Here is a 16775-nt window from a genome sequence, read left to right as displayed (position 1 = left end):
ACAAGGCAGCCACTGAACTTTTAAGGCTGATACAGGTCCGTGGGAGGTCTGGACACTTGAATCTGTAGACTAGCTAGAGGTATGGGGTGTGAAAAAGAACCAAGAAAAAGACAATCACATGCTGCCAGCCTGTCCTCAACACCTGGTCCTCCCTCGAGGCTGCTTGCCTCTTGATCAGGGCTAAGCAACAGAAACTACACCAGCAGGCTTTTAACTGCAGGGTGACCTTCCACAATAGGGTTAAACATATGGGACCTGGGAAAAGTTGGTGGCTTTAGACACTAAAGTGGCTTGGACTCCTGAGGGAAGTCTGGGAGCCACTGCCCAGGTGAAAGGCAAACCTCAGCTAGCACTGACTAAAGGGTCACAACTGGAGCCCTTGGACCTTGTTTCTTCTAAGTACAAGCCAGTTATCAGCCAGCTAAGCTCAGGAGCTTCCCACTTCAGGATCAAACCTCTCTGGCTGTTGCTATAGGCAAGTCACTCAATCAAAAGTGTTACCTTCTGTAATAAACACCTATTTTATAAGACTCATGGTGAAGCACTTAGCTGTAGCTATGTTTTGCTGGATGGGGTAGGGGTGAGGTATGCAGTTCTGTTGGTAGAGCATTTGTCTTACAGAGGCAAGGCCCAGGGTTTGTTCCCAGTTAAATCAGACAGTGTGTAAGAGTATGTGAGTTAGTTTGGTGCTTACACAGCTCCATTTAAGTTAAGGACAGGTGTGGGGGCACACTTTGAATCCCAGCAGAGACAGGTTTGAGGCCAGCCTGGTTTGTATTGTGAGTTCTTAGGCAGCCAGGGTTATGAAATTCTATGAGAAAAACAAACAAACACCCCAATAATACTTAGTGTTCTCTCCTTACCATTATTGTTGGGCATGGCTTTCTGCTAAATCAAACCAAGAGCATTTCCTGGGGCCTCAGATTTCTGCAGGGCATACAGTCTTACCCCAGACAGTGAGACTTTGTCATCTAATAGCATAAGTGCCCAAGTTTGCAGTTTGTTCAGGGCACTCTTCTGCTCTTCAGATGCAGGAAATAGGAAATGCCTTTTGCAGAGATATTGTGAACAAAGTCTGCCTCAGGACTTGTTTATATGGTCCAGCATGTAAGAGCTGAATGCAGAAGGAAGCCCTCCAGGGAAGACAAGAATGCTGACCCTTACTCAGGACCAGCATGTTCCTCTGTCCAGTACATGGATGTCAGCCTGGCAGTAAACAGCAGGCCCAGCAAGTGTGAGCAACAGTAAGAAAGCACAGAAGAGAGCCGGTTGTGCGGCTTCTGAGTAAAAGCACTTATTTTGTGTTCCTAATAACAGGAGTTTGGTTCTTAGAACCCAGGTAAAGGCTGGAGACAGCAACTCTACAATGCAGTCTTCTGATCTGAGCTCCACACATATGTTGTGGCATGTACATGACCCCCTCCTGCCACATCACATGCACAAACCCACAGTAAGTATTTTCAAAGTGCTGTGAAAAAGAAAACCAAGCTCAAGGCAGTTTAGGACGACTACCAGGCACCATGGACTTGAAAATGTGACCAAGAGTGAAAGCCAGCTAAAAAGACTCCTTTCCTCTTTCAACAAAGACAGAAGGCAAAGGGCAGGATGGAACAGCAGGAAGAAAGTTCTAGACCTATAGCACAGGAGTGGTTATCAGATGAGGATAGGAGGCTAGAGGGGGAGCCCTGGGAGGGAAGGGGTTTTCTTACCAAGTCTTCCGCCATAGACTGAGCTCCAAAATCTATGGAGAGGCTGCTCAGCTGAGGGGGATTCTGAAATTCACGGTAAAAGGTCCCCAAGTCCATTGGAAGAATGTCGTCTTTAGAAAAAGCCGGTTTCTTTTTAAAACAACACAAACTCAGGTTAGTTCATCTTTGAACTATGAAAACTTTTAAAAATATAAAAGAATTAATCTACGCACAAGATTCCTTTTCAGGAATTAGCCAAGAAAAGTGTCTTCTAGGCTCATCTAAGGGGGAGCAAGAATCTTTGTACCTTGCTTATCTGGATTACGAGCTAGTCCTGATGCCACTCCTCCCCCTGGTTAGGCTTATGTCCTAGACCCTTAGACCCTTCAAACTCCTCCTAAGGAAAGGGCTTTTGGAAAACCCATCCACAAGCAAGACATGACAATAAAAGACCTCAGGCTTCCAAATGTTTCCCTTTGTAGCCTGTATACCATCCCATCCTGAGGTAAATATCTTGTTCACAGGCAACAGATGCTTCTAAGTTTACTCTCCAGAGACCAGCAAAGATCAAGGGTGGTGATGGCAACTTACAAAGTCAATCATAACAAAGTCGTCATGTGTGTTGCCACTGCTGCCCCCGCTGGAGCCATCTGAGTGCAGGCTGCCATGGAGGGGAGATGAGTTCTCTGGGGAGTCCGGGGGATTCACCTAATTCAGAATAAGGCAGAGTCAGTACAGACTCCGTGAGTAGAATATAGATCACTGTGAGCTGCCTAACAGTTATGATAGAAAGATACTGCTGAAGAGGGCATGGAGGTGCATGCTTATAATTCCAGCACTCAGGAGACTGAGGCAGGAGAATGTCAACTTGGATTTTCCTGGGCTACACAGAGTTCCAAGCCAGCTTTATCTTTGTAACAAGCCTCTATCTTAAAACAGGGGGTGGTGGGGAAAGGAAGGGTTGAATTTGAATGCTGGCTGCAAATCCATAAGCCAAAAAACCTGGCTTAAGTCCTGTGGAAGACTGAGTGCCCAAGAAGGATGACCACTGTACCATCCACTGGTGGTCAGTGGTGGGCTCACCATAGGATCAGCATCCTCCAGCTCCAAATTCTTAGGAGCAAACATGGCAAAGGGTATGTCCAAACTCGTCAGAGTCACCTGAAGAGATAAAAGAGAGACGTGTTCCTGCCTTTTCCTCCCAGCACATGTTTCTTATAGGACGCCAGCCTGGAGCCTAAGCCGATCATGCTATCCTGGCTTCCTTGCTTCCCTGTTCCTATCAAATATGTTCATAGCAGAGGATTATGGGACTATGGCTGGGAATGCTAAGTCACAGTTACTGAGGAACAATGTATTGCAGTACAGGTCTATTAATCCTCCTCAAACTTGCACACACACAAATTTTGCAAGCAATTTCAGCAGTTTTATAGGACATTGTGCAGGAGACCTTACTCTAAGAACACAGGCACTCAGGCAGTAGCAGAAGAAATCACCTGATTGATGGGTTTGTTGACAAATGCTCCCACTTTTCGGACAAAGATTGTCTCCAAGATATCATGGGGTGAGGCCCGTCCTTCACTGCTGTTAGATACAGTCTCAGTGTCCTCACTAAAGTAGAAAAGGAAAGTGGGTACTCACTCTCAAACCACAGAACAGTCTGGCTGCTGCCTCTGTTCTGACTCTTGGCTTGGAAGAAGATGACTTGCTTGAACAACTAAAACGTTCACATATGTGAATGAAACTTTACATTACAGTGACTAACAGATCTTCCTTTGATCGGGATTGGAGTTAGGGTGAAAAAGGATCAGCACTGATAAGAAAGGAATAAAATAAACTACTTTTCCTGAATGGCACACACAATTTTTCCAAAGATTTCCCCTCCTACCACTATGCCAATGAAAAAGTACTACATCAGGCATTTTTTCCAATGAAAAAGTTCCAGGGGCAAGAGCATGCTATTCTTATTATCTTAAGGCTGTCCAAATCAAGGGAATCAGGGAAAGATAGCTTACAGTGAAGCTTTCCAGAGACAGTGGTTAGAGTAGTAGGAAGGAACAAGCACTTTGCAGTCAGGGTGCAACTACACATAACTGTGTGTGCGCGTATGTCTGTATGTGTGTATGCATACATGTACATACAATGTTAAAAAGAGAAAAGCCCTGCTACTCTTACCAGCTAAACCCCAGACAGTTTCCTTATATACCAGCTTTAATATTAGACTCTCATCAAAGACCTTTAAGGCTTACCGCCTGAGAACAAAAAATGTCAAACCAAAGTATAAGAGTATCCAGGTTCCTGGATGGCCTGAACTGTGGAAGAGCCATGGTGGGAACTCACCTGCTTGAGGGTGTGGCCGCACAGTGGGTCCCATCAGAAGGCATGTGCATCACAAGTCTCTCCTGATCAGCCTGGGCACCATGAGCAGGGTGGTTGGGAACAAGAGGTACCCCACCTTCCTTCCCAGGAACCATCAGCTTTGGAGGGAATGGAAAGACAAAGTCAACGATGCCATTGCTAAGCAGCTGGTGAACCTCATAAGATTTCCGATCACCAAGGCCTCCACCAGGTAGGCAGCCATCATAGACCTTAATTCTCTTGGCATGTGGCTACTAGAAGACATGTGTGGTGAGGACTATAAAGGGAGAAAGGCAGAGACAGTGAAACCCTGGCAAAGTCGCCCTTCTGAAAGCTGAGGACCCACCCCCTTAGAAAATCACTAAAGTCCTCCAAGTTTCCCTCTTGCTCCTCAGGAGAGGAGGCTGCCCTGGGAGCCCATGGTCCTCCCCATCTTGAAAGGTACCTGGTGAGCGTGTGTAGTGTTTAAGCCAGCAGTAAACACTACTGGATAAGCCAGGTCAGCTGATCCAAGGCCCAGGACAGCAGGCTGATAGGAAAGGCGAGAGCTTGAGAGCTGAGCAAGAGAAAAACAGAGGGGCAGAGGAGAGGCAAGGAGAAAGGCAATCCTAGCATGTGACCCATGCTGGAGTTCAGCAGAAAGTCAGGAGCAGATCCCAGTGGAATGAGAGGCAAGGGTGGGCCGGGCCTTTTTCAATTAGGAAAAAAGAGACTTATTTGATCTGGGATTAGGATTCCAGCTCTAGAGCTTCCCAAAGGCCTTTAGTGAGTGTCTGGCTCCCCAGTTCCCTGTTTCCAGCCCAGCAAATCCCCTGGGCCCAATCCTGGGGCATATTTCCCAAGTCATCCTATTTTCTCCCCGTCCTTGAGATCCATTTGAAACTAAAACAATCTTCTCTAATCACACCTCTATCACCCCTGGGTATGGACGGCTCCTATTTATATTGAAAAAGAGAAAGATTACCAGTCATGGACTGTTTATTTGGAAATCTGATATAAATAACTCTATGTACTTTTCACATCAATGGAGGGAGAGGGGTAAATAAAAACCACTATTTTTGGTTGCTGGGTTGTGGCTATGTTCTGTTAAAATCAATGACCAAGCCTTAAAATAATCCCACAGAACACTTGGGGACTAAATAACTATAACATGTACTCTGTTTTCATTTGTTTTTAAGTAGAAAGAAGCCATCTGATCATATCCCCGTTTTCCCATTATGAACTCACTTGATGGGAAAAGGCCAGTCCTGCCATGGGAACCCTCAGAGTGTTCGTCACCACAGGAGTAGGGGTCTGAAAATGTGCCTTTGTGACAGTAAACACACACTGTGCACAGACACAGAGAGACAGAAGAAACAAGAAAAAAAGAAAAGGGACTTGAGAAAGAAGTGGGAAAAAAACCTCCAGAGGGGGCAGCATCGAGTGGTGGAACAGAGTACTGAGAGGCAGGGAGAAGAGTGCAAGCTGGCTTCCCAAAGCAGCAACTAGGAGGGGGATATTTACCTCAGGGCATGCCCTGTAAGCCCGTCTCTTTGACAGGCAGCTGGAAAACAAACTGACTCAAGTGGGAATGACATGGCAAAACAGCAGCCTGAGCCAAGCATTAGTCTGTCGTTAGCTGGAAGGTGTGGGAGGAAGTGAGGGAACAGCTCTCGCAGGAGAGTCCTAGAGCATATGGAGATCAAGCTCAGAACTGAGGGCCTGGCCCTGCTCAGGAAGCCCTCAGCCTGCAGAGACTCAAATTTGGCAAACAGCTCAAGTTTGCTGTCTATATTATTAGTAAGCTTAGGTGCACATTTCTGTATGCCATCTTGGGAGCGACTGGAAGTATGGTATGTGTGTGCGTGTGTGTAAGAGTGTGTGTGTGTGTGTGTGTGAATATAGCCTAGCATTTGGGAGAAATTGAGAGTAAAAGCTTGGGTGTGCTAACCATTTAGGATTCCAAAACTACTTTATACATGCTAATTATCTGGGATTCTCCTGTTCCAGCTTAAAATCTGACTGCCATATGTGTAACATGGCAGAAATGGTATACCCTAGACCCCCCCCCCAAAATAAATAAATGTAGTAAAAACTTTTTAATGTAAAACAACAACAAATCTTCCAATTAACAAATTGGTAGCTGAGCATGGTGACACATGGCTGACCCTAGCACTTGGGAGGTGGAGTCAGGAGGATCAGGCATTCAAAGCCAGTCTTGGCAGCACTGCAAGTTGTGAGACCTTGTTTCAAACAAATAAAAGAAGTTAATAATGTTCATGCTTGTAATCTCAGAAGGCAGAGAAAAGGAGAATGGCCACTAAGTATTCAAAGGCAGCCTGGTCCACGTAGTGTGCTCTAGGCCAGCCAAGAATGCATAGCAAAATGCTATCTCAAAAACAGAAACCTAAACAAGTCAAAGCGGAAGAGACTGAAGCAATGAGGCAGAAGGTAAAGGAACATGAGGACTGTGGGGTGATCTCAGTCTCAGCCCATGCCTGTTAGATAAGGCGGTAGCTGAGCTCCCTCTGAGGATGCTGGCATCAGACTTCAGGGCCATGGCTTACTGATAGAAACCATGTTTGCCACTCAAGATGCACTCATGTGGAGAAGTTAGTGGCTGAAATGCTTGGGTAGAGAACATGAACAGGAAGATAGGTAACTGTGTCAGCCTTAAGAAAAGCAGTGCTTCTGGTGGTTGTTTTTAATTCTACATTAAGGAATTACTGGCTCTTTGGTACATATTCTACTACTATGAAGCCACATTTCTTACTTACTAAGAAAGTAAGCCAGGAGTGGTAGTAGACATTCGGGAGGCAGAGGCAGGTGGATTTCTGAGTTTGAGGACAGTCTGTTTTACAGAGTGAGTTCAGGACAGCCAGGGCTACTCAGAGAAACCCTATTTTGGAAAACAAAAAAAACCCCAAAACCAAATAAAAAATGAAGCAACTAAAACAACACATGCAGGTTAGAGTGACCTCATCACCAGAGGGCATAGCTATGTTTGGACAGCATTCCCTAAGGCCCACACAAATACACACAGCCCATAACCCTTTTCCTACCTGGGAGGGAGGGGATGTGGAAAAAGACGTGGTACACACTTCCTGAGAGTCCTCCACTGATGGGTATGCGACTCCAGCATCCTCAGCAGTTCTAACGTGGTGGAGGGAGGGAGGGAGGAACGAGGATGGGAGTTTATATAACCATGGCAGCCGACTTCAGAAAGTATGCAAACAGTGGCTAGGAAAGGCTGGGAGGCGTGTCAAGTTCTAGGCAGAGATTATACAGCCAGATGGCAATCTAAAACCCTTTTTTCATAGTTCACAAACTCCTGACATTCTTATAGTCCCCAAATAATTTGAAGAAGGTGACATCACTGCCATGATCCTGAACACCCAGTAAGTTCCTAGATACTGTGGCTCAGGCCTTGGTGTACCTAACAGGCAGCAGCAGAAATCAAACTAGCCTTTTCATTTCTACCCACATGGCCAGTGGCCGCTATTGCTTAGCTGAAGCTTGGGGAGCCATCTTCTCAGTCCTTACCTGTAATTGCAAGGGTGCATAGGAGAGGAGCTGGGATAGGGACGGTCAACAAAGTGATCAATGATAATCCCCATGATAGGTGGGGTTCTCTCAAATTGCCTGTAATGCAATAAGCACAATGCAGTATTTATTAGAATTTCTTCGAGCTCATCATTTCATAGCTTCTTCGGGTCTACCCAGAGCCTTAACACTGCAGTCTCTAAATATAAGACTCTACTTCTGGACAGCTTGGATGGGGACTCTTAAAATCTCCACCATGGCACTGATGCTCTCTCCCTCTCTCAAATGCATTCTTCTGGAAAGGGTGGTTTTCAGCTTTTGTCAGCATGAACTGTAGTTTTAGCCTTGGAGCTCTGGGGAGGCAAGAGCTTTAATATCCTTGGGAAAGCTCTTGCAGACCCCCAGACTCTTCCTCACCTGGTGGACATGAATGCCAAGTTAATTCTATAGGCACAGGAAAGAGTGAGGGTGCCCACAGGGGTTCCCACTGTTCCAACTCGAACTGTCTGGAAGCCTGGAAGAGAGGAAACATCAACTTGTGTCCAGAGAAGGCTGACACAGCTCCTAGCCAGCCTGCTGTCATTACTTGCTAACTTCGTGTAGGAGGAAATCAACTTCATTCTTGTGTTTCCACATTATCATATATTCTCTCCCAACTCAATGTTTTGTTTTTTTTTTAAACAAAACAAAACAAAACAAAACAAAAGACAGGCGGGATTTGGTGTCATGCACATCTTTAACCCCAGCACAAAGCATAGGCTGAGGCAGAGGCAAACTACAAAAGACAAACCACAAGAAAAAGCACTGGGTCAATGACACAGGGCTTAATTAGCATGCAGGAGGACAAAGAGAAAGAGAGATGAGGTGAGGTGAGAGGAGAGGGAAGGAAGGGCAGCAGAGGCGAGGAGACAGAGAAACCCCAAATACTGAGTTCCTGCTGAAACTTCTCAAAAATTATTATTTCAATCTTGGTAGCTCCTCTGTCAACTGACCCGCCTCCTTCTGTTTCCTTACTGTATTATACAGTTTAAAGTTATGGTGTGTTATACAAGGTATAACATGTATCCAAATAGCAATTGAGCCCATCTCTGAAATTAGTACAGCTCTTGACACCACAAATGTTTCTGGCCTGAATGCATACATACCTTCTCCTAAGCCATTCAGTTGAACTTCCCCAAAATAAATCCTGTAGGGAATGAAAAAAAGAAATGATAACCCACTCTACATTCTCAAAGGCCATAGCTAAAACAAAGAAACAGAGTAAACAAGCCCTGTTTTCCTCATCTGCATGGACAACTTCCCTCAACTGAGCCCTGGGCACAAACACCATAAGGTGAGAGTTATGTGAAAGACAATGACCCATAAAAGCCTTTAATCCCAGCACTCAGGAGGCAGAGGCAGGTGGATCTCTGTGAGTTCAAGGCTAGCCTGCTCTACACAGCAAGCTCTAGGATAGCCAGGGCTACACAGAGAAACTGTCTCAAAAACAAAAACAAAGAGAAAAGAGAGGGAGAGAGAAGGAGAGGAAGAGAGAAGAAGAGAGAGGGAGGAGAAAGAGGGAGAGAGAAAAAGGGAGAGGAGGAAAGGAAGGGGAGGAGGGGGGAGGGGAGGGAGAAGGGAAATAGGCTGAGATGCAGAAATGGCCAGCACACCCAAGCTTCTGTGGCAGGTCCTTTATCTGTGGCAAGGCCATTGCATCCACCCTTAAACTGCTTCTTGTTGCCATAGCAACAAGAAAAGTAACAGACACAATAAGAAATAAGTGAAGACTAAAAGAAATCTATTATAACCAAGTTAAAGTCTAGTAATTTTCAACAAACACACAACTTGATGTCTGAGAAAGAAATATACACAGGTCATTAGGGAACTGTTAAGAGAGTTAAGGATGACTTGGTAAATATTCTCAATAAGTTTGCTTCTGTATAACTGGCAATTCTCTCTTCGGTCCCTCCATACTAATACAGTAGTCCTACTGGTCAGCTCTACATTAGACAAAGGCTAAAATCGACAGCTCATCCCCAACACAAGGCATTCTCGATGATGTAGGAGCCTGGCTTCCCTATCTTCCTCCCACACTTTACTATATTCCCTCTCCACAAGCCTACCTGGTAAAGAAAAAGGGGACTGATCTGATGCCCCACCCTGCCCATCTAGGCCTGGTCAGCTACTGTCCTCTCCATGTGCAGTCAGTGATCTGTGGTTCTAGGCCATCCTGGTCTACAAAGCAGATTCCAGGACCGCCAGGGTCACATGGAAAGACTTGTCTCAAAAATACCAACTCCTACTCCCCTATATAGGAAGAAAATAACCCACCACTAAGTACAGGGCCTCTGTACCTTGTACACTGCTTGCACTAAAATGGAACTTAATCATTCATGGAAAGTTTATTTGTTTGCTCTCATGTAACCCAGGATGGCCTCATAGAGTTAAGCAGCTGAGGATGAGCTTGAACTCCTGATTCTGCTTTCATCTCCTAAGTGATGGGATTAGAGGCATGTTAGCATGCCTGGCAAGAAAATTAAAGAAAAAAAATTAAAGAAATTAAAGAAATTAAATTAAAGAAAATTAAAATTGGCTGGGCTTAGTGGCACACACCTTCCTTTACTCCCAGCACCTGGAAAGTAGAGGTAGGAGGATCTCTCTGAATTCAAGACCACCCTGGTCTACAAAGTAAGTACCAGGACAACTAAGACTACATAGTGAGACACTGTGAAAGAAGGAAGGAAGGAAGGAAGGAAGGAAGGAAGGAAGGAAGGAAGGAAGGAAGGAAGGAGAGAGAGAGAGAGAGGGGGAAGGAAAGAAAAGAAAGAGAGAAAAAGAGAAAGAGAATATGAATGAATGAATGAATGAATGAATGAATGAATGAATGAATGTGTGTTTGTAGGAATTCATCATCCATACCACAGGAGCTGGAATGGTACAGAAACAAAAGGACAGTGGGCCTGGTGACTCTGAAAAGCTGAGGTTCATGAGGATAGTTGCAAAACTATAGAACTAATACCATAAGTAATCACAGAACACTTGAATGCCAGACAATGTGCACTCTAAGGAGGCTGAGAAGTAAACTAAGATCCTTGATATTTACCTGTACAAAATTACGTATTCATGCCCTTGCTTCCTGGAGAGTCTATAGGCTGGTGTCACCCTCGTAATAGCAAGAAGAGACTTCAGCAGCAGTGACAATCGGTTGTATACAGTGTAGGAAACTTTGATTTCTTTGTCACACCTGAGAAGCACAAAGAAACTGCCAAGTCTATCCTTTGGAATGCTGCAACTCTGCAAAACACATTCTGAACTAGAGATGCATGTGGAGCTCTACCAACACACTGCTGAAGTAAGCCAGCACATGCTTCTTCTTGCATTAGACACAGGCAAGCACCAGAACCCACATGTTTTCATCTACTTAAAAAAAAAGCAGTATAAAAACAACCCAACAATATTGCAAATTACACTCAACCTGCTGCTTATTTTCAAGATCCTGTCTTATGAGATATTTAATTCTATACTGAAAACTTGGAGGAAAAAAACTTACTTGGTACAAAAATTTTGGATAATAATCTGACAACTGCTTTCTATTCAAGAAAAACAAATGTCCATACTCTACTCATGTTCTATTTGAAACCCAAGCTTCAGGCAGGTGGTGAGCTAATGTGCCTTGAAAAACAAAAATAGGGGAAAAAATGGGCTTCCAGCCCATCACAGTGTGTAAGAAGAGCAGTGTGGGAGACTGCACTCACGGCTGCCTTGCAGAACAAGACAGCACAGAATGGTCATGGTGCAGGAGCTCACAGGGGACTTAATCAGAGAACAAGCTGTACTCTGGGAAAACAAGAAATCCTTTGCAGGGATGCTGCAGCTCCTCTCTCTGCCGTGAGCGTATCGCTCTGGACACACACCCCCTCTGAAGGTCATCTCTGTGCTAGGCTGGAAGCCAACCATGAAGCAAATCACAGCAAAGCCTGCTAGCTCTGCTGAATGGTCAGAATGCCTCTCTGTGGCTGACAACAAAGCCTGCTTTCACATGATGTCATTGCTTACCCTCAGTCACCATAACCAAGTAGTCTGAAACAGAAACACTTACTTTTCGTTCATTTCAAGACACCAAATTTCCAACTCCATGGAATCTCCCTACAGACCAGACAGAAGAAACATTTCAATTATCAAAAACCATCTGAATTGTCTCCTGTAAATCATCATATAAACACAAGAAATATTGGAGACTAGAAATAAACTAAAGGGAAAAACCCAACTTACTGAAAAACAGCAACTTTTTAAAAAGTTGGATCATGTTATATGTACCATTTTTATCTTATTTTTCAACAAACATGAAATTTTCCTTTAAACTAAAAATTAGAGAGGAGAGGGAAACAGAGAAATAAAGATTGAGAGACTGAATTTTATCTTTTGTAATACTGGGGATCAACTCCAGGCTTCATGGTCACTGTGAAGCTACACGAGCAGAATCTCCACATTCCATGTTCATGGTTATACGCTATACTATGACTATCATTTTATTCGGCCAAGTCTCACATGTTTTGAGATATTTATATCTTTTTTTTTTTTACTACTACAATAAAAAGAAATAGCATTGAGGCAAGGCATAGTGGTTCACATCTGCAATCCCAGCACTTGGGAAGGCAGGAGGATCAGGAGTTCAAGGTCAACCTTGGCTGTGTAGCAAGCTTAAGGCAAGGTCTGGCAAAGATTTTGTCACAAACAAACAGGGCTGGAAAAAACACACACAAACATACACACAAACATATACACACATATACACACACACAAACATGCATTGAGACATGGTCTTTATATACATCATCAATCTCTTTAAGCAAATTTCTAGAATTAAAGCAGATGAATTAGAAAATATATGGTTTTCAGTTCACCTTTTCTTCCTGAAACTGTATTTGTTTTAGTGTGAGGGTGGGGCCACAGTATATGTACTGAAGTCAGAGCACCATACTGTACCTGTGTTGGTTTTTTTCTACTACACAGATTCAGGGAGGAAACTCCAATCATCAGATTTGGTGGCAAGCACCTTACCCACTGAGCCATACCACCAACCGTAGGCTCTGCTTTTTGAGACAATTTGATGCTCACTTAGGCTGTACATACGAGAGTCTCATATAAGACTGGCTAAAAACTTCAATCCTCCTGCCTCAACTTCCCTAGTGCTGTTATGGGGGTGGGGGACACCACACCTGACAAGAATACATGGTATTAATACCTTTTTTTCAGGGCTTTGTACATGTACCCAGGCTATACTACTAGTCTTCACATCCAGCTCTAAAACTTTTGGTGTACCTTTTCTAAGCCATCCCTTAGAAAGACTGAAAATTTCCAAGTGACGGGAGAGCCTTTCACTTCAGTTCTACAGGAACCATTTTTTAGGTGATATCTGTCGTGGTAAATATTATTTGGGAGTTTCTACGCCACCTTTCATAATTTAGTTCCCAAATAAAAGACACAAAGCATTTATGTTTATATATAGCAAGTCTTAAAGCATTAGAGCTAGACAGATAACAACCTTCTATGTTATTTTGTCTACTTGTCTATCAATATCACTTGAGATTTTAAGTAAATTTAGAATAGCACTATAGTTTAAACTTGTTGCTTTTGAAATTAAAGACTTACAATAATTTAGAATTGAGGTGAAATATTTGAACAGGGCAGTGGGTAGTAGCATACACCTTTAATACTAGCACACAGGAGACAAGAGACAAGCAGATCTCTATAAATTCTAGACCCGCGTGGTCTACACAATGAGGTCAGGGTGGGACCCCTTGCTGATAAAATAAAGCCAATTGCAAATAATCTAAAATCCAAATTGACACTTTTTTTATAGCAACTATGTACGTTTTTGTATAATAGTAAGTAGAAATATTCTTAGTAATTTAAAAGATAAAATGCACATCAACCTTAAATTTATATGAACAAAAAGGGGAATTATAAAGAGAATATCTTGTGTATTGTATGGATTCATCACCTGTCAATTAAAAAACTTATGGCCTATAGGAAAGGGTAGATAGAAGGTGGGACATCTGGGAAGCAGAAAGAATTCTGGGATAGATCAGGAGATTCACCTAGGGAAGATGTGACAAGACAGATGCACTGTGCCTGAGCACAGGCAACCAGCCATGGCAGAAAGTAGGTTAAAATAACTGGGTTCTCTTAGTTATAATCTAGTCAGAGAAGAGCCTCGCTATACGGCCAAGGGATCTGTAAGCATATTTTGAGTCTGAGTCTTATTTCTGAGAGCATGGGGCTGAGGGGAAGAACCAGATCTAACTTCTACAGACATCAGTTTTGGAAAAGTTATTATAAATGTAAAAATTTTTAAGCTGATTCCATTAGCCAAACTGTACTGTATATTATTCTGAACAAGTGAGCAAGATTAAATGCAGAATTCCTCAGCCTTGTAACATTCCTGTATTATATAAATATGGGCAATAACTAGGTTTAATACCCAGCATAACAAAAATAAACTAATAAAAACCCCCAATTAAAAAAAAGATGAGAAACTCAAAAAGAAAAGGAACATGTATAAAGCTAGAAATGAATTGGAAGCAGAGGACGAAGAGCCTCGCATCCCAAAGAAGACCCCCAACTCCAGCCATGGCCTCACCTCCGAAGTCTTGAGTGAGATCTCCACACACATAGACCGCCCCACAGCAGGCAGCTGCCCCGACAGGGCCTTCTTTGCTTCATGGGTGACTTCTGGGATGTCTTTGATTGCTAAATTGAACTAAAAATCAAGAGCAATTTTTGTGTGAAACCCTCTAAAGGAGTATTAAGGGAACAGAGTAGTGGATGCAGGTATTGCTTTAGTATTAAAAACATTAAGCTACTTCTTCCTTCCTCATGGGAAAGTTTGTATTGAGTTTCAAGTCTCAGGATGTGGGACAATAATGGTGCAGGGTTAAGGAGGAAGGATGGTCAAGGAGGCTTCAACCACAGATAGCCCAAACATGAGGATGACAGGGATTGGCTGTCTTCCTGCTCTTAATCTGGTGCCATAAAGATGGCATCTTCACCATCTGCCTTAGTAAGAATTTATTACCCTGACAGTTAGAAGGCTTCACTCCTTGTTTAACTTTTTGAGGTCCCTGCCCTTTCTACAGCCCCTGAGTATGTAGATGGAGCATCTTCCAACACCCCTGCCATGGCCAATGGTACGTGGCCAATAAATTTTGCCCTAAAGACCATGGCCACTTCCCCAGGGGCATAAAAACTCCATTCTTGACACTAATAAATGAAGCAGTTCTTCGAAGCTGTTCTGGGAGCATTCGTTGCCTGTGCACTCAGCTGACCAAGATCCTGTACTGCACCTACCTCCTCCCCATAAGCTTCCCTCCCTCCAGTCCAGCTCAGTGCCCAATGGGCCTGGCCACCCTGAGGAGAAGAGGACAAAGGGCAGCATAAGGCTAAAAAGGTTACTTTCTATATAGATTAGCAACCAAGATACTATTTTATCTCCTAAGTACTAAATTTTACCATCTGTTACAACAGAAAATCAAGGTCCAAATGAATAGGAGACTAATTTTATGAAGAATTTACGTACTCTCTATAAGAATTGGTCAAATGACTTAGCAACTCTATGAGCAGTGTGCCTCACATGGCAGTAGGACATCTTACATTCATTCCTTTTGACAAACACCACAGTGTATGCACACCCATTAGTAAAGAATAGAAATTTACCTACCCAATCTGAACCTGTTGGGGAAGATGATGATCGGGTGCAAATCTTTTCTCCAAGTCGAGCCTGGACAATCACTTGAACAGTCTGAAAACAAAACACAAAGTAAGAAAAGTGGATTGAGTTTAGAGCCTGAGCACTACAAAAAAAAAAAAAAAAGAAGAAGAAGAAGGAAATGGAAAAGAAGAAAAGAAGAAAAGAAAATGATTTAGCTTTTTACAGGTTTAAAATTCAACCAAAGAGTCATAGTGACTTGTCCCCTGAACCTTCACCCAGCCAATACCCGGTTCTGAAGATATCTGTATTCCCCCTGAACACCCACACTCCAGTGTCATTCCCTTCCCCACATCCTGCCTTTCTGTGTTTATAACCCCTGTGTGAATGAATTACAATTTGAGAAAAAATAAATTATAAATTTAAAAAAAGAGAAAAAAACAAAAAAAACCCAAAAATAACAACAACAAAACAAACAAAAAACTCAAAAAAGCATTAAAATAAAAATAAACTACTACACATAAAAATAAATAAATAAATAAAAATTTAAAAAAAAATCTGCCAAAGCAGGACTAAAAAGAGACTAGGCTACCCTATAGGTGTGGTAGCCCATGCCTTCAATCCCAGCACTTGGGGAGGCAGAGCAAGTGGATCTGAGAGTGAGTGAGTTTCAGGACAGCCAGGTCTACACAGAGAAATCCTGTCTTGAAAAACAAAAACAATCCGGGCGGTGGTGGCACTCGACTTTAATCCCAGCACTTGGGAACTTGGAGGCAGAGACAGGCAGATTTCTGAGTTCGAGGCCAGCCTGGTCTACAGAGTGAGTTCCAGGACAGCCAGAGCCATACAGAGAAACCCTGTCTCGAAAAAAACCAAAAAAAAAAAAAAAAAAAGAAAGAAGGAAAAACAAAAACAGACCAACCAACCAACCAACCAACCAACCAATGTGTATATTATTAGTGAAACACATCTTTGAGTATGTCTGTAAGGGTGAATGTAGGTGGAATCATCCCACTCACTGGGCTGGAGTACTGGAATACATAGAAACCAGAAAAGAAAGCTGAAGAGACTACAGCAGTGAAGAGTGCTGGCTGCACAGCACAGTATTGAGGACTAGAGTCAGATCCCAGCACCCGCAAGCCAGACATGCTACAAATGCCTACAGCTCTACCTCTGAGGGATTAACAGCCTCTTCAATTCCATCTTAGCACAAGTGTATATACACATGAATGAGCATGTGCGTGCACACACACACACACACACACACCACTTGCACTGCAGACTGACATTTAAGGACTGGCAAGATGGCTCAGTAGATTAAAGCAGTTGCCAGCAAACACATGGAACTAAGTTCAATCACCATGACCCACATGGTGGAAGGAGGGAACAGATTCCTGTAAACTGTCTGCTGACTTCCACAAGTGCTGTGTGCACATATGTGCATCATGTGTGCACCCACACACACCACACACACACACACACACACACACACACACACACACACACACACACACACA

At 43.3% G+C, this 16775-nt stretch overlaps 1 protein-coding gene across 3 annotated transcripts in view; it reads right to left on the bottom strand.

Annotated features, from left to right (window-relative positions):
* The window catches only part of Atg13 (autophagy related 13), a 36248-nt gene that overhangs the window by 2607 nt on the left and 16866 nt on the right, over positions 1-16775 (bottom strand). Inside the window, exons 3-17 of one of the 3 annotated variants that reach the window (XM_028778541.1) lie at positions 15271-15351; positions 14194-14313; positions 11650-11696; positions 10654-10794; positions 8714-8754; positions 7986-8082; positions 7569-7667; positions 7088-7178; positions 5274-5372; positions 4492-4602; positions 4029-4165; positions 3185-3299; positions 2772-2849; positions 2280-2396; positions 1710-1838 (exon numbers count right to left, since the gene is read on the bottom strand). In XM_028778541.1, the coding sequence (XP_028634374.1) occupies positions 1710-1838; positions 2280-2396; positions 2772-2849; positions 3185-3299; positions 4029-4165; positions 4492-4602; positions 5274-5372; positions 7088-7178; positions 7569-7667; positions 7986-8082; positions 8714-8754; positions 10654-10794; positions 11650-11696; positions 14194-14313; positions 15271-15351 (1503 nt within the window). The remainder of the gene's footprint in view (positions 1-1709; positions 1839-2279; positions 2397-2771; positions 2850-3184; positions 3300-4028; positions 4166-4491; positions 4603-5273; positions 5373-7087; positions 7179-7568; positions 7668-7985; positions 8083-8713; positions 8755-10653; positions 10795-11649; positions 11697-14193; positions 14314-15270; positions 15352-16775) is intronic. The other 2 variants (XM_028778539.1, XM_028778540.1) reach the window with 2 other exon arrangements.

The sequence above is a fragment of the Grammomys surdaster genome, unplaced genomic scaffold, assembly GCF_004785775.1.
Source record: "Grammomys surdaster isolate TR1022 unplaced genomic scaffold, NIH_TR_1.0 338, whole genome shotgun sequence".
In the NCBI taxonomy this organism is placed as follows: Eukaryota; Metazoa; Chordata; class Mammalia; order Rodentia; family Muridae; genus Grammomys; species Grammomys surdaster.
This window is presented reverse-complemented; position numbering and strand designations above follow the sequence as displayed.